This window comes from Muntiacus reevesi, chromosome 9, assembly GCF_963930625.1.
Source record: "Muntiacus reevesi chromosome 9, mMunRee1.1, whole genome shotgun sequence".
NCBI classification, from domain to species: domain Eukaryota; kingdom Metazoa; phylum Chordata; class Mammalia; order Artiodactyla; family Cervidae; genus Muntiacus; species Muntiacus reevesi.
The window spans coordinates 70,771,712-70,790,656 of NC_089257.1; the positions used below are offsets into that span (position 1 = coordinate 70,771,712).

The following is an 18,945-nucleotide window of genomic DNA, read 5'->3' on the forward strand; positions in this document are numbered from 1 at the left end:
TAGAACATTTTCCTCTATCACGTCCTTTTGCCTTAGTTGCTGTCTCTTTTTATGTATCTAGTAGATTGGTTGTGATTCCTGACCTTAGAGAAGTTATCTTTTGTATGATACATCTGTGCTTCCAGCAGCACAGTCCCCTCTCATCACCCAGTCTATATTCTCTGGAAGTTCCCTCTATGAAGGTTGCATAAATCTTTCTGTTGTGGTGAGCAGACTATGTAGGTGGAGTAGAGGTGTGGTTGGCTCAGCTTCTTGCCTTGTGCAGAGGCTGCCAGCCAGTGATAGGTGGGACTGGCTCATGTAGAAGCTGACTGTGTTACCCCCAGAGGCTCTGGGGCTTCTGCTGGTTCACCACTTTGCAAAGTCAGTGTCCAGAGGACTCCAGATCTGTTGCCTGACCACTGATGGGTGAAACCAGGTCCTGGAGTTAGCACTGGACTACTGCCAGTCAATATTGGGTCCTGCAATCTGGTTATAGAGTCCAGGGATCCTAGAGTTGCTGTCAGGTCACTGGTTGGGGAAGAGAGTTCTTGATATAGTTGGATATGGGGTCCAGGATGTCTCAGAGCTTGTGTTAGTCTGCTGGTGGGCAGGGCCAAAGCCCAGTTCATCTTGGGGCAAGGTCTGGCATGCCGTGGGCAGGCTGCAGGATAGTGGTTTTCTTCTTTCTGCCTCTTGGTGGGTGACATTGGTCTCGAGGCACGTGCAGGTTTCCTGTGGGTCAGGAGGTTCCCAGGAGTTTCTGGAGCAGGATCCTGCCCTCTGGTGGATAGAACTGTGTCTGGGGCCCTCTGGTGGGCAGGACCATGTCTAGAGGCATGTCTGGAGACAGCTGTGGACTCAAGAGGGCTTTAGGCAACCTGTCTGCTGATAAGTGGAGCTGTGTCGCCACCCAGTTGGTTGCTTGGCCTGATGTGTCCCAGCACTGGCACCTACAGGCTATTGGGGCTCTCTTGGCACTAATGAGCTAGAGGAAAGATCCCACCACTGGCGCCTGCCAGCACCAGCTTCCGCACAGTAGGAGGATCTCCCGAGAATGGTTGCTGCTACGGTCTGTTTCTCCACAGTGAGCCATATCCACCCGTTGCCTATTCGGGAGACTCTCCAAGATCAGCAGGTAGGTCTGTCCCAGACTTCTATCAGATTGCTGCTTTTTTCCTTGGGTCCTGTTATGTGTGAGATTTGGGGTGTGCCCTTTAAGAGTGAAGTCTCGGTTTCCCCCAGTTCTGTGGTGCTACTGAAATTAAGCCAGCTGGCCTTCAACGTCAAATGTTCTGGGTGCTCATTTCTCTGGTGCAAGATCTCTAGGCCAGGGAACCTGATGTGGGGCTCAGGGCTCTTGCCCCAAGAGAAAATCTAGAAAGAACCTGAAAAAAATATTTGAAGAGCTAGTACCTGAAAACTTCTCTTAACATGGGAAAGGAAATAGTCATCCAAGTCCAGGAAGCATGGACAGTCCTAGGCATGACAAACCCAAGGAGGAACACACCAAGACACATATTAATAGTAATCAAGCTGACAGAAATTAAAGACACAGATAGAACATTAAAAGCAACAAGGGAAAATGACAAATAACATACACGGAAACTTCCATAAGGTTATCAGCTGATTTCTCAACAGAAACTCTACAAGTAAGAAGGGAACATTATGATGTATTTAAAGTGACATAAAGGAATAATTTACAGTCAAGAATACTCCATCAAGCAAGACTTTTGTTCATATTTGACAGAAAAATCAAAAATTCTCCAAACAAGCAAAAGTTAAGAGAATTCAACACCACCAAACCAGCCTTAACAACAAATGCTAAAGGAACATCTCTAAACACAAAAGAAGGAAAAATAAACCCAAAAGAATTAAAAAATGGTAATAGGGTCATATATATTCATGATTACCTTAAATGTAAATGGGTTAGATGCAGCAACCAAAAGACATAGACTGGCTGGGTGGATAAAAGCATGTGTATGTATGCATTTTCACTCACCACATCTCTCTGTTCAACCTCCCACATTGTATGTGATTATCTTATATTGTTAGGGTAATCATGTTTCCAGGATGGCTTTTGATTGTAATTATCTTTTATTTTTTATCTGGCTAATGGTTGTGAAAACTGATAAACATCTTTTACTATTGTGGTTATGTACCTATTACTCATTTTAATACCATTGTATCATGATTAGTCAACAGAAAATAACAGAATTCTCTATCATTGAAACTACCATTTGATAGAAAAATCTGTAATCACCTTTTAAAATTCAGATGACTTTAGAATTATCTTGGAATTTTTTGAAAAATACAAATGCCCAGGTATTGTTTTTTTCTAATTCAGACCTCCAGATATGATTCTAATGAGCAGCCATGTTTTAAAAAAAACTGAACTATATGATGATGATTTACTTTTATCTAGTTTGTTTCAACTTTTCTATTTCATTTTCAGTGCTTCCGTTTCATTTAGGTAATGTTTTTCAATTTCTTGGTGTCTTTTTTTGGTTATTCCTTCTCAAGCTTTTATCAAATGTAGTAGAAAGGCTTTTGTTTACATATATATAGTATGTATTATATATATATTAGGAAACATAAATTTTTGCTTAGCTAAAAATTTTGTGACATTTTGGTTTCACTTGTCTAAGTATGAATAAAATGCTAAATTTCTAATTTATATTCACTCAAAACTTTGATATAGTTCCATTTATTCTGGCATCTAATATTACTGCTAAAATTCTAGAAAGTTTATTATTTTAGTGATTTTTTTTTTTAAAAAATTGAATGAGGCTTAAAACTTATAATCCAGTTCTGAGAATATAAGGAAATACTATGTTTAAAAAAAGGGCTGGGGGGACTAGCATGCGATACAGTATTATTAACTAAAACACAGATTTTGTTCAAATTTCACAAAATTTTATGCTTGTGTCCATTATTTGTTTTACTACCTTATTCCAGGTTTTGCATTGTTAACTAGTTTCATTGAGCAGCTTCAGTTGCATGCAACAAATTCTCATAAATTGTCTTCATTTTTATTGTCACAAATATTTTCTAATTTTCCTTATAATGGCTATTAGATACACGCATCACTTTAAAATGGACGTTTAAAGTATCTTTTATATTAACTTCTCAATTAAATCCTTTCTTCTCTACTATCACTGTATTTTTTCAGTCTTTTAACTTTATTGAGGCTTTCAATGGCTAAGTCAAAGATCTCTCTTTGTAAATGTGACAATCCACTTGAAAATATGTGAGTCATTTTCAAATACCTTTTGATAATGATTTTTAACATAATTCCACAGTTATAAGACTATATGATTTCAATACCTTTAGACCGTGAAATTTTTGCACCTCATTTTATATCCCTGGATATGTTTCAGTGCCTCCTGGTTTATAGTCTATGGGAATTGGAATAGAATTTTTATCCTTCTGTTGTGTGAAAATTATATAAATCTTAATTATGTTGAATTGGTTCACTGTGCTTTTCCTATCTACTGTATCCTTCTACTTTTCTGTCTACTTATTTTATTAATTTTGAGAGTTTGATATTGAAATTGCAGCTAAGAATCTTAATTTATCTACTAAAAAAAATAATTGTAATATACAGTGGAACTGTACGTAACTGTGTATAATCTTTTCACTCTTTTCCTCAGACCCCAAACTATTTAAGTTCTGCCTGGAACTGTTTTTTCTTCAAGATCTTAATGACTAACTGACAGTTTTTTCCCAGACATCTTCTCAGTCTTCAATTTATTATCTCCTTCTACCAGTTTCAGCAATTACAGACCACCACTCCTTTTTATTATTCTTTATCTGCTGCTTCATTCACTAGTCTCCCATCTCGTTCACAGATTCTCCTCCTTTCTTCACCCTTTCACATTAATTTTTTTTCAGGTATATGTTTCTGCCTTTTTCTTAGACTGCCTTTTCTGTGGACAGTTCTAATCATTCCCGTAGTATTATTAATGCAACTGTCTTTGTATGATTACAAATATGATATCTCTTTTAAGTGGAGCTGCCTTCCTTATCTCTGCATATCACTTAGTCCACTGCTAATTTTACACTCAGTATAATTGAAGCTGTGTTCACTGCCTCTTCCTTAGCCACAATAGATTTTCTTTCCTGTGTTCTTCATGTTTGTTAATCTCAAAAATGTATAAATTAATACAGAGGATTATATGTATTAATGCAGTGTATTATTTAATACAGTGTAATTAAAATAATTACAGAGGATTTGAATAATAGCAGATTACCCAAAGCTGCTGCTGCTGCTAAGTCACTTCTGCAACTCTTTGGGATATCATGGACTGTAGCCCTCCAGGCTCCTCTGTCCATGGGATTCTCTAGGCAAGAATACTGCAGTGGGTTGCCATACCCTTCTTCAGGGTATTTTCCTGACGCAGGAATCAAACCTGAGTCTCCTGCAGCTCCTGCTTTGAAGGCAGATTCTTTACCACTGAGCCACCAGGGAAGCCCAGGTTATCCAAAGCAGTTTTAAAAAAAGAAAAAGTTCGTAGACTTATACTGCCTAATTTTGTGATTTGCTCTGTAAAGATAGAATAATAAGGCAGTGTGATTCTGACATAGATTAATTCTTAAAATGATCAGTGAATCTGATGAACCTATTTACAGGGAAGGGGTGTAGATGGAGATGTAGAAAATGACCTGGTGGATGGAGCAGGGGAAGGAGGAGAGGGTAGGACAACTTGAGGAAGTAGCATTGACACATGTACTCTTATCATGGATAAAATAGATGACTAGCAGGAAGCTGCCATGTGACACAGGGAACTGAACCTGATGCTCTGATGACCTAGAGGAGTGGAGTGGGTATGGTGGGGAAGGCTCAGGAGGGAAGGGTTATATATATAATTACGACGCATTCACACTGATGTATGGCAGAGACCAACACAACATTGTAAAGCACTTAGCCTCCAACTGAATAAACAGGGAAGAAAAAGAGTACAAGTTCATCCTAACATAGAATTTTCAGGATATTCTATATTCTATACTGAAGTTTGTTTATAAACTTTAAAGAAAAAGAATAGAAAGCCCAAAAATAGACCTGTGCTCTGTAGTCATGTGATTTTTCAACAAAGGTACCAAAGCAGTCCCGAGAAAAGGAAAATCTCTTGTGCATATGGTGCTGGAACAATAAGGTGATCATATAGAAAAACAAAATGAAGCTAAGCCCCTACCTTATACCATAAACCAAAATTAATTTAACATAAATTGTAGACTTAGTTGTAAAAACTAAAATCATACAGACTTTAGTGAAAAATGTAGGGGAGTATCTTCATGACTTGGGGATAGGCAAAGATTTCTTGAAAAGGACACAAAAATCATTATAAAAATAATAAAGTAGGCTTCATCAAGTAACTAGAATTATCCTGCAATATTTAGTTTAAAAATTGCAGAGGAAGGAACACTTCTGAAATCATTCTGTGAGGCCACCATCACCCTGATTCCAAAACCAGACAAAAATATCACACACAAAAAAGAAAATTACAGATCAGTATTACTGAAGAATGTCAACACAGAAATCCTCAAGAAAATACTAAACTGAATCCAACAACTCGTTAAAAGAATCATATATCATGATCAAGTGGGATATATCTTAAGAATACAAAGATTTTTTTCAATATTTGCAAATCAGTATGAAATACCACATGAATAAAGTGAAGAATAAAAACCATATGATCATCTCAATAGACACAGAAAAATTATTGACAAAATTCAATGCCTGTTTGTGATTGAAAAACTCTTCAGAAAGTGTGCATAAGGGAACTTGTGTTGCTGTGTAGTCACTAAATTGTGTCCAACTCTTTGTGACCCCATGGACTGTAGCCTCCCCGGGCTCCTCTGTCCATATTTCCCAGGCAACCATAGAAGTGGGTTGCCATATCCTTCTCAGGGCATCTTCCCAACCCAGGGATAGAACTCCTATCTCCTCCATCGGCAGGTGGATTCTTTACTGCTGAGCCACCAGGAAAGCCAAATGTAACTTACCTTGACATAATAAGGGCCATATACAGCAAACCCACAGCAAGCATCATTCTCACTAGTGAAAAACTGAAAGCTTTCTTAAGATTAGGAACAAGACAAGGATGTCCACTCTCCCCGCTATTATTCAACATAATTTTGGAAGTCGTAGTGACAGCAATCAGAGAAGAAAAAGAAAGTAATCTATATTGGAAAAGAAGTTAAACTGTCACTGTTTGGAGAAAACATACTATTCACAGAAAATTCTAAAGATGCTGCCAGAAAATTACTAGAGCTCATTGATGAATTTATAAAGTTGCAGGATATAAAATTAACACAGACAAATCTCTTGCATTCTTATACACTAACAATGAAAGATCAGAAAATCAGCGAATCAATCCCATTCACCATCATATCAAAAAGAATAAAATGCCTAGGAATAAGACTACCTAACGGTGCAAGACTTCTACTCAGAAAACTATAAGATATTGCTGAAAAAATTTGAAGATGATGCAAACAGGTGGAGAGATAGACCATGTCTACTGATAGGAAGAATCAATATTGTGAAAATGACTGTAGTACCCAAAGCAATCTACAGATTTAATGTAAGTGCTATCAAATTACTAAGAGCATTTTCCATTACATTAGAACAAAAAATTTTGCAAATAGCCAAAACAGTCTTGAGAAAGAAAAATGGAGCTGAGGGAATCAACCTTTCTGACTTATGACTGTACTACAAAGCTACAGTCATCAAGACAGTATGATACTGGCAGAAAAAAAAAGAAATATAAATCAAGGGAACAGGGTAGAAAGTCCAGCGTAAATAAACCCACACATTTAAGGCCACTTAATCTATAACAAAGGAGACAAGAATATGCAATGGACAAAAGACAGTTTTTTCAAGATGTGGTGCTGGGAAAACTGGACAGCTACATATGAAAAGAATGAAATTAGAACATTTCCTAACATCATACATAAAAATAAACTCACAGTGGATTAAAGACATAAATGATAGGCCAGACACCACAAAACTCTTAGAAGGAAAACTTAGGCAGAACACTCTTTGACATGGATCAGAGCATGATCTTTTTCAGTCCACCTCCTAGAGTAAAGAAAATAAAAACAAAAATAAACAAGTGGGACTTGAAAGCTTTTACACAGCAAAGAAAACCATAAACAAAATGAAAAGACAACCCTCAGAATGGGAGGAAATAATTGCAAGTGAAGCAACTGACGAGATTAATCTCCAAAATATACAAATACTTCATGGAACTCAATATAAAAAACAAACAACCCCATCAGAAAATGGCCAGAAGATCTAAATAGACATTTCTCCAAATACATACAGATGGTCAACAAACACATGAAAAGATGGCTCAGCATCACTTTTTCATTAGGTAAATTCAAATTACAGCTACAACTAGGTATCACCTCACACCTATCAGAATGACCATCTCAAAAAATCTACAGGCAATAAATGCTGGCAAAGGAATGGAGAAAAGGGTGACTCTCCTAAACCACTGGTGGGAATGTAAATTAGTATCGCCACTAGGGAGAACAGTATGGGGGTTTCTTAAAAAAATAAAAGCAGAGCTGTCATGTGATCCTGCAATTCCATTACTGGGCATCTATCCAGAGAAAACCATAGTTCAAAAAGATACATGCACCCCTATGTTCATTGAAGCACTATTTACAATAGCCAGGACACAGAAGCAGACTAAATGTCCATCAACAGAGGAATGGATAAAGAAGATATGGTACATATGTACAATGGAGTATTACTCAACCATAGAAAGATTGAAATAATGCCATTTGCAGCAACATGGAAGGACCTACAGAGTGTCATACTGAGTGACATAAATCAAAGACAAATATGTGATATCACTTACATGTGGAATGTTAAAAACAGAAACAGAGTTATCTACAAAACAGAAATGGAGTTACAGATGTAAGTTAACGAGAAAAAGCAGGGAGGGGGATAAACTGGGAGATTGAACTTGACATATACACAGTTCAGTCGCTCCGTCGTGTCCGATTCTTTGCGACCCCATGAATTGCAGCACGCTAGGCATCTCTGTCCATCACCAACTCCCGGAGTTTGCTCAAACCCATGTCCATCGAGTTAGTGATGCCATCCAGCCATCTCATCCTCTGTTGTCCCCCTCTCCTCCTGCCCCCAATCCCTCTCAGCATCAGGGTGTTTTCCAATGAGTCCGCTCTTCACATGAGGTGGCCAAGTGGAGTTTCAGCTTCAGCATCAGTCCTTCCAATGAACACCCTGAACTGATCTCCTTTAGGATGGACTGGCTGGATTTCCTTGCAGTCTCTCAAGAGTCTTCTCCAACACCACAATTCAAAAGCATCAATTCTTCGACACTCAGCTTTCTTCACAGTCCAACTCTCACATCCATACATGACCACTGGAAAAATCATAGCCTTGACCAGATGGACCTTTGTTGGCAAAGTAATGTCTCTACTTTTTAATATGCTGTCTAGGTTGGTCATCACTTTCCTTCCAAGGAGTAAGCGTCTTTTAATTTCATGGCTGCAGTCACCATCTGCAGTGATTTTGAGCCAAAAAAAAATAAGTCAGCCACTGTCTCCACTGTTTCCCCATCTATTTGCCATGAAGTGATGGGACCAGATGCCATGATCTTAGTTTTCTGAATGTTGAGCTTTAAACCAACTTTTTCACTCTACTAAATATAAAATAGATAACTGATAAGTACTCAGTATTCTGAGTAGGCCAGGAAATTCTGTTCAATCCTCTGTAATGGTTTATATGGGAAAGAATCTCAAAGAGAGTGGATATATGTATATGTATAACTGATTCTTTTTGCTATACATCTGAAATTAGCACAACATTGTAAATCAATTATACTCCAATAAATAAAAATGTATATATATATATACAGGCAGATCACAGACTAGAAGGAAATACTTGCAAAATTTGACAAAAGGTAAATATTTATTTATATATACATATATGTGTGTGTGTATATATACATGTATGTATATCCAAGAGATAGATCCAGGATATATGAAAAATTCCTGAATTTCAATAATAAATGAATGCAATTTGGAGCAAATCACAAATTAATATATGTAAATAACCAGTAAGAACATGGGTATTTAACATTATTAGTCATCAGGAATGCAAATTAAAATCTTAATGCGATATGCCACCAGAATGGCCAAAATATAAAACATTTACAAAGTTGGCATGGTTGTGAAGTAACGGGAATTATCCTAGAATATTGTTGAAAATATAAACTAATACAACCATTTTGGAAAACTTAGTGGTAGTTTTTTTTTTTTTTCCTAAAAATAGCATACAGCTATGCTATGACCCAGCAATTCCACTGTGAGCTCTTTATCCAAGAAAAATGTAAACATAGGTTACAAAAAAAGACTAGTAGACGTTTAATAGCACTTTTATTCATAATAGCTAAAAACGGGCAAGAGTCCAGCTGTCCATCAATAGGAGAATAAATAAGCAAGCATATATTTATACAGTGGAATACTATTCATCAATACAAAGGAATGATTTGCTAATAAATGTAACAAAAAATACTGAGTAAAAGAAATCTTACACAAAAGAGTATATATGTTTCCATTAATATGAAATGTTAGATTAGGCAAAATTTCAGAAGGAAAAAAAAAATCATAATAATGGTTGCCTTAGGACTGATGGAATAAGGATTAACTGTTGTAAGGAGTTTGAGGGATCTGGGGGTTGATGAATGAAAAGCTATTATCCCTGAACAGGTTTGCATAAGAAAAGTCCTCTCAGCATGAGACTAGCTAGAGGCTTATGGCCAAAAGAGAAGGAGGGCAAAGGAGTTCCTGAGGTGAAGGAGACTGCAGTGACTGTCTCTGGAGGTCACAAGTCTAAGTGATGTTGCTTACTGGCACACTGAGGAGTCTGGATCAGAGATAGTAGTAACTTCGGGTCTTAAAACCCCAACCTCTGTCTTATCAATGGCTAGCAGATGTTCAGTGTTGTTTTCTGCAGTATACAAAGCAGGCAAGCTATAAATCATTAAAAGTCTGCTTGTTTTGGGTCATTTTTTAAAAAATAATTGAATGTATAAAAATGTTAGTTTATACAGCATTTAGTTCCAGCTGACATTGGAGCTAATGGATCTCAGCCTGCAATGAAGATATAAACAACTCAGGCCAATACAGAGAAACCATCTTTATCTAATAAATATAACAACTGAAAAGGAATAAGAGGGAAATTTTTTGGAGTGATGATAATGTTCTACATCTTGATAAAGGTTTAAATCACACAAAGTGAATACATTTGTCAAAACTCATGAAGTATATACCTAAGAATTGTGCATTTCATTGCACATGATATGCATGCTAAAATACTCAGGGTGAAATGTACTGTTGTATCAGTTTGTACTGAAACACCAAAAATAGAATGGGTTAGTAGATAGTTGGATAGGTATCTGATAAAGCAAATTAGTAAAATTTTAATAGTAGAATCTAGGTTGGGATATACATATGTTTATTATAAAATATTTTGCTTTTTGTTTAAAGAAGTTTATAATGAGATATTGAGGCCTACCAGGTCAAGATAGACTAAGCGTAACAAGAAGTACTGAGTAAAAACACATCTTACACAAAAGAGTATATGTAAGTTTCCATTAATGTGAAAAGACAAGCTGTTAGGAAACTATGCCATTGCATTAAAAAAAAAATTATAGAGCTTTGTATTTCTTGACCAATTTTAAACTATAATTTCCATAGAAACAATCCTATGTTTGATAATTTGGCTGAAGATATGTGGTGTTTGCTCTTTCACAGAGAAAGTCCTTCTGCTAGCCTGGACACATGTGCATTTCTGTCATCGTTTGTGTGCTCCAGTCGGACTCTGCTTATCGATGGCCGCGTTGAACTCAAAAGAGGCCTGCAGAGGCAGGAGCGGCATCTTTTCCTGTTCAATGATCTGTTTGTTGTGGCCAAAATCAAGTAAGTATACTGGACACTTTCTCCTGGCTTATCATTATGAAGTTGCATTTCCACTAACAAAGATAACCTTTCTTTTCAATATCACTATAAGATTATGTGACCTCTATTACCATAACTAATGTCTGAAGTGAGTTTTATGTTTGTTTTGTTTTTGAAAAAATGTTCCAATTATTTACTCACTTAACAAGTGTTCATTTAAGTCCCACTCTGTGCCATGCTGTGAATAAATATAGGGGATACAGTGAAGAATGTGATGGATATGGTCCCTGCTTTCCTGATGCTTTCATTTATAACGTGGATGGGGGGAAATTACAAATTGTGCTTACTGCCATGAAGAAAATCGGGTAAAGTGAATTATGGGACATATGTTAGGTAGGAAGAATAAAATCTATGAAGAGTGAAAAACGACTAGCCATTCAGATATTAGGAGGGTGGGTTTTCAAAATAGAAGTAATGGCAGGTCCAAAGCAGGTGGGAAAGTTTGGCCCTTTGAAGTTGAAAGAAGGCCTGTGTCACTGGAGCATAATAAGCAGGAAGAGAGTAATATAAATTGACATTGGAGAAAAAGACAAGGATCAGTTATCAGGACCTTTGTTGGCTGCATGAATTATCTATTGCTATATAACAAATTACCCCCAAAGGTAACGGTTTATGACTACAAACTTTTTTCTCTGAGTCAAAAATCTGGGAATCGTTTAGCCAGGTGTTTCTGGCTCAAGGGCCCTAATGAGGTTACAGTAGAGCTGTTGACCAGGTTTATAGTCATCTCAGAGCTTGAATGAAGAGTCTTCAAACCTCCCAGTTCACTCATGTGGATCCTGGCCATCCTCAGTTCCACAGTGGCTCTTGGCCAGAGGCTGTGGTTCTTCTCCATGTAAGTCTCTCCACAGAGCTGCTCTTAACATGGAATTGTTTCCTTTAAAGTGAAAGATCCAAGAGAGTGAGGAAGAGAGTATTGAAGGAGTGTGTGTGTTCAGTTGCAGCAAGAATACTGAAGTGGGTTGCCATGCCCTCCTCCAGGGGATCGTCCCAACCCAAGGATTGAACCCGCGTCTCCTACGTCTCCTGCATTGCAGGTGGATTTTTTACATTCTGAGCCATTGAGAAAGTCCTGTTGAAGGGAGAGAACACCTAAAATAGAAGCTGCAGTCCTTTCTAACGTAACTTTAAAAGTAGTATACCATCATTTCTAATATAGGCTTTTAGCCACTCAGAATATTGGGAAGTCAGGATCTTTGGGAGTATCTTGGAGGCTGAGTACCAAAAGGCCATGATAGAGTTTACATTTTATTCCAAATGGTTTTAACTAGGGAAGTAGCATAATGGGGTACATATTTTTTAAATACTCTTCTCGCTATAGTAGATAATGGATTAGAGCATAGACAGGAGTAGAAGCAAGGAGACTGGACTGGAGGTTATTGTAATAGTCCTGATGAGAGATAATGAAGGCTTTATCTGGAGAAATGGGAGTTAAATGAAGGATGCAGACATATTTGAATATACTTTCAGTTCAGTTCAGTCGCCCACTTGTGTCCAACTATTTATGACCCCATGGACTGCAGCATGCCAGGCTTCCCTGTCCGTCAGTAGCTCCCAGAGCTTGCTCAAATTCATGTCCATTGAGTCTGTGATGCCATCCAACCATCTCATCTCTGTTGTCCCCTTCTTCTCCTACCTTCAGTCTTTCTCAGCATTAGGGTCTTTTCTACTGAGTCAGCTCTTCAATTCAGGTGGCCAAAGTATTGGAGTTTCAGCTTCAACATTAGTCCTTCCAATGAATACTCAGGGTTGTTTTCCTTTACGATTGACTGGTTTGATTTCCTTGCAGTCCAGAGGACTCTCAAGAGTCTTCTCCAACACCACAGTTCAAAAGCATCAATTCTTTGGCACTCAGCTTTCTTTATGGTACAACTCTCACATCCATACATGACTACTGGAAAAGCCATAGCTTTGACTATACAAACCTTTGTTGGCAAAGTAATGTCTCTGCTTTTTACTATGCTGTCTAGGTTGGTCATAACTTTCCTTCCAAGGAGTCATTTAATTTCATGGCTGTAGTCATCATCTGCAGTGATTTTGGAGCCCAAGAAAATAAAGTTTCTACTGTTTGCACTGTTTCCCCATCTATTTGCCATGAAGTGATGGGACCAGATGCCATGATCTTTGTTTTTTGAATGTTGAGTGTTAAGCCAACTTTTTCACTCACCTCTTTCACTTTCATTAAGAGGCTCTTTAGTTCCTCCTCACTTTCTACCATAAGGGTGGTGTCATCTGCATATCTGAGGTTATTGATATTTCTCCTGGCAATATTGATTCCAGCTTGTGCTTCATTCGGCCCAGCATTTCGCATGATGTACTCTGCATATAAGTTAAATAAGCAGGATGACAATATATAGCCTTGGCATACCCTTTTCCCAATTTGGAACCTGTCTGTTGTTTCATGTCTGGTTCTAACTTGCTTCTTGACCTGCATACAGATTTCTCAGGAGGCATGTAAGGTGGTCTTGTGTTCCCATCTCTTTAAGAATTTTCCAGTTTGTTATGATCCACACAGTCAAAGGTTTTGGTGTAGTCAAAAAAGCAGAAGTAGATGTTTTTCTGGAATTCTCTTCCTTTTTCTATGATCCAGTGGATGTTGACAATTTGATCTCTGGTTCTTCTGCCTTTTCTAAATCCAGCTTCAACATCTGGAAGTTCTTGGTTCACGTACTATTGAAGCCTAGCTTAGAGAATTTTCAGCATTACTTTGCTAGCCTGTGAGAAGAGTGCAATTGTGTAGTACTTTGAACATTCTTTGGCTTTGCCTTTTTTGGGGATTGGAACGAAAACTGACCTTTTCCAGTCCTGTGGCCGGCCACTGCTGAGTTTTCCAAATTTGTTCTCATGTTGAGTGCTACACTTTTAACAGCATCATCTTTTAGGATTTGAGATAGTTCAGGTGGAGTTCCATCACCTCCACTAGCTTTGTTCATAGTGATGCTTCCTAAGGCCCACTTAACTTCGCATCCAGGATGTCTGGTTCTAGGCGAGTGATCACACCATCATGATTATCTGGGTCATTAAGATCTTTTTGTATAGTTCTTCTGTGTATTTTTGCCACCTCTTCTTAATGTCTTCCTCTTCTGTTAGGCCCATACCATTTCTGTCCTTTATTGTGTCCATCTTTATATGCAATGTTCCCGTAATAGCTCTAATTTTTCTTAAGAGATCTCTAGTCTTTCCCATTCTATTGGTCTCCTATATTTCTTTACACGGATCATTTAGGAAGGCTTTCTTATCTCTCCTTGCTATTCTTTGGAACTCTGCATTCAAATGGGTATATCTTTCCTTTTCTCCCTTGCCTTTAACTTCTCTTCTTTTCTCATATACTTTAGAGGTACCCTAAAGAATTCATTTTTACTCAACACTCTTCTAGTGCAATTAACTTCCAACCTAGAACATGAAAGCTATAATTTGCTGTGATCCCTTTCCATTGTTTATGAAACATCATAAAAAAATAGTTTATCGAATCCAGTATCTCATCAAAGAGATTTTTGGTCACTGGAGAAGACTTAACTTTTTTCTACTATCTGTACCCTCACATTTAAGTTATGCTGTGTCATAAATAAGATGTGAATGGGGAGGATCTATCTAATCCAAGATTGTGGATTAGATAGATGCTGAGCTCACCTACTCCCATGAACACATGCAAAGTACATCTTAATGCGAAGGAATTGTCACTGAAAACTACCTGGAGGCGAACAGAAAGACTCTTTGGCAACCAAAGCTGTGAAGAAAGATCCACAGGAGTCATAAAGGAAGGGAGGAGAAGCAATTAGGTCAGGATGCACTTCCCTAGGAAGGTACAGAGAAGAGGAGGGGTAAATCATGGGCTTGCATATCCTTCCTGGGGACTAAAGAGTGTGAACCACATGCTGGGCACACCAGCCAGCACTGGGAAAATAAGTCCCCTTAGCTGGTTTGAAAACCACTGACTGACAGGAGGGTGTAAGAGACTGAGACTCCCATCTGTGAAGAACATGGACACACTCTGGTTTATGCTCAGAACAAGGCAGAGGAAGCAGATTAAAACTACCTAGGGCTCTGACAGTAATGGATACCTCAGCATCGCCTCTAGCTCTTGTGCAAATACCAACTAGGATATAGGCTAATATTGTCAAAGCAAGTGTGCACTTGTGAGGGACAGAGCCAACTCAGACCCAGCACTGCAGTTAAATGTGGCAGGGACGTTTATTGCTGGCACTCATGGAAGGTGGTGGATCAGGAGCTGTCTGCAGATCTGTCTGGCATGCTGGAGCCATGCCAGTGCATGCCCTAGTTGCACCAGCTGCCTGCTCTAAACCCCTCTTTCTGCATTCCTACTCCCCTCTGCAGTGATGGTACCATGACTAGGAGAGGGAAGAATGTATACTTAGAGGGAACAGAACAAGCTCATATCTGACCCTCAGGGTTTCTGCCCCAACACTTTGGACCTGACCCTGCCACCAGTAGGATGGTGATGGCCACTGAACATAGTAAAAGCCCCAGTTCACACTTGGCTCTGCCTTTAGCCCCTCCATTTCCAACCCTACCTTTTACCAAGGCGATAGATGCCAACACACCCAGGGGGATGATACAACCCATGCTCAGTTGAGATCCAGCTCTCCCACCAAAGCCACTGGGAAAACACAGACTTGAACAGGTTTGAATAGTGATGCTCCCACACAAGGACACATCTTCAAGACTGGGATAGGTAATTATTCACCACATTTCATAGAGATAGAAAGTTAACCAAAGTGAAAAGAAAGAAGAATATGTTTCAAACAAAAGAACAAGAAAAAAACTTTTTAAAAAACAACTAAAGCATAGATGAACACAGTGAGAATTTTGACAAGGAAGTGGGGAATGTAAACAATATTGGTCAGAGTTTAAGAATATAATAACTGAAATGAAAAGCAGACTAGAAGGAATTAACAGCAGATTATGATACAAAAGAAGGCATTAGTGATCTTGAAAATAGACTAATGAAAATCATCCATCAAAAAGAAAAAATAATTAGAAAATAATGACATTTAAAAGAAACTGGGAAAACAGCAAGCATAATAACATTTACATTATGGTGGTTCCAAGGAAAAGACAGAAAGGGGTCAAAAATGTATTTGTGAAAATTATGGCTGAAAACTTCCCAAACCTGAAGAAGGAAACAGATAACCAGGTGCAAGAAGCAGAGTCCCAAATAAGATGAAACCAAAGAGACTCACACTAAGACATGTTACATTAAAATGGCAAAAATAAGTCACCAAGAGAAAAACAGTGTCACATAAAAAGGGGACCCCCAAAAGGCTATCACCTGATTTTTTTCTACAGAAATTTTGCAGGCCAGAACAAAGTGGAATGATATAGTTAAAGTGCTCAGAGGGAAAAACCTGAAACCTAGAATACTGCTCAGCAAGATTGTCATCCAGAACTGAAGAAAAGACAAAGAACTCAGGCAAGCAAAAACCAAGAGTTCACCAATACTAACTTGACCCTGAAGCATGTTAAAGAGTCTTCTCTTAGTAGAAAAGAAAGCACCATAGTAAGATGTAACAAATTATGGAAAAGGAAATATACAACTAGTGAAGGAAAATATATAGTAAAGGCTGTGGATCAGTGACTTAGATAGTACTAAGTCCAAAGGACAAAAATTTAAAAAATCAACTATAACTAAAATAAACAGTTAAGGTGAAAAAACTGGAAATAGAACTCCCATATGACCCAGCAACCCCACTGCTGGGCATATACACTGAGGAAACTGGAATTGAAAGAGACACATGTATCCCGATATTCATTGCAGCACTGTTTACAATAGCTAGGGCATGAAAGCAACCTAGATGTCCATTGACAGATGAATGGATAAAGAAGTTGTGGTACATATACACAATGGAATATTACTCAGCTATTAAAAAAAAACACATTTGAGTCAGTTCAAATGAGAAGGACAAGATTGGAGCTTATTATACAGAGTGAAGTAAGTCAGAAAGAGAAACACCAGTGCAGTATATTGACACATATATATGGAATTTAGAAAGATGGTAGTGACAACCCTATATGCAATACAGCAAAAGAGACACAGATTTTGGACTATGTTGGAGAAGGTGAGGGTGGGATGATTTGAGAGCGTAAAACTGAAACATGTATATTACCATATATAAAATAGATGACCAGTGCAAGTTCAATGCATGAAACGGGCCACTCAAAGCCCGTGCTCTGGGACAACCCAGAGGGATGGGAGGGGAGGGTGGTGGGAGGGGGGTTCAGGATGGGGAGGACATATGTATACTTGTGGCTGGTTCCTGTCGATGTATGGCAAAAACCACCACAATGTTGTAAAGTAATTAGCCTCAAATCAAAATAAATAAGGTAATTAAAAAAAAAACAGTTAAGGGGTAAATATGAGCTTGTAAAAGATGACATCAAAAACAGTGTGGGGAAAGGAGAAAAATGTAGATTTTTTTTTAGAGTGTGTTTACATTTAAATGATTATAGTTTAAAACAAGTAGGTACAAGTCAGCATATGAGCCCCATGGTAATCGCAAACCAAACACCTACAATAGATAAACAAACACTAAAAACAAGGGAAAAAAAAGTAATACAAACATTCCACTGAAGAAAGTCATCAAACTACAAGGAAAAAAGCAAACAAAGGAAAAAAAGGAACAGTGAACTACAAAACAACCAGAAAACAAGTAATAAAAAGGCAGTAAGAGTACATGCCTGTCAGTAATGACTTTAATTGTAATTGGAAAAAATACGTCAAAAAAGTAGACTGACTGATGGAAGTAAATATCCAAGATCCATCTATGTGAACCTGCATGAGACTCACTTTAGAGCTAAAGACACAACAGCCTGAAAGTGAGGGGACGGAAAGAGATATTTCATGCAGATGGGACAAAAGAAAGCTGGAGTAGCAGTACTCATATAGATAAAGTACACTTCATTTCTTTTCATTGTTCAGTGTTTGTTTATTTTTTTATCATTTATTTTTATTAGTTGGAGGCTAACTACTTTACAGTATTGTAGTGGTTTTTGCCATACATTGACATGAATCAGCCATGGATTTACATGTGTTCCCCATCCCGATCCCCCCTCCCACCTCCCTCCCCATCCCATCCCTCTGGGTCATCCCAGAGCACCAGCCCTGACCAATTGTCTCAGGCATCCAACCTGGGCTGGTGATCTGTTTCACCCTTGATAGTATACTTGTTTCAATGCTATTCTCTCAGGTCATCCCACCCTCGCCTTCTCCCACAGAGTCCAAAAATCTGTTCTGTACATCTGTGTCTCTTTTTCTATTTTGCATATAGGGTTATCATTACCATCTTTCTAAATTCCATATATATGCGTTAGTATGCAGTATTGGTCTTTATCTTTCTGGCTTACTTCACTCTGTATAATGGGCTCCAGTTTCATCCATCTCATTAGAACTGATTCAAATGAATTCTTTTGAATGGCTGAGTAATATTCCATGGTGTATATGTACCACAGCTTCCTTATCCATTCGTCTGCTGATGGGCATCTAGGTTGCTTCCATGTCCTGTCTATTATAAACAGTGCTGCGATGAACATTGGGGTGCACGTGTCTCTTTCAGATCTGGTTTCCTTGGTGTGTACTCTCAGGAGTAGGATTGCTGGGTCATATGGCAGTTCTATTTCCAGGTTTCTAAGGAATCTCCACACTGTTCTCCATAGTGGCTGTACTAGTTTGCATTCCCACCAACAGTATAAGAGGGTTCCCTTTTCTCCACACCCTCTCCAGCATTTATTGCTTATAGACTTTTGGGTAGCAGCCATCCTGACTGGCGTGTAATGGTACCTCATTGTGGTTTTGATTTGCATTTCCCTGATAATGAGTGATGTTGAGCATCTTTTCATGTGTTATCAGAGAAATACACATGAAAAGATAAAGTACACTTTAAAACAAAGCTATTTACCCAAAGACAAAAACAGGCATTATTTTATAATAAAGGGATCAATACAAGAAGAGGA

The 18,945-nt window shown here is 38.2% G+C and overlaps 1 protein-coding gene across 1 annotated transcript in view; it reads left to right on the plus strand.

Moving 5' to 3' along the window:
* ARHGAP20 (Rho GTPase activating protein 20) overlaps window positions 1-18,945 on the plus strand; it is a 196,476-nt gene that overhangs the window by 93,996 nt on the left and 83,535 nt on the right. Inside the window, 1 exon segment of the mRNA XM_065944276.1 lies at window positions 10,774-10,938. Coding sequence (XP_065800348.1) covers window positions 10,774-10,938 — 165 coding nt within the window.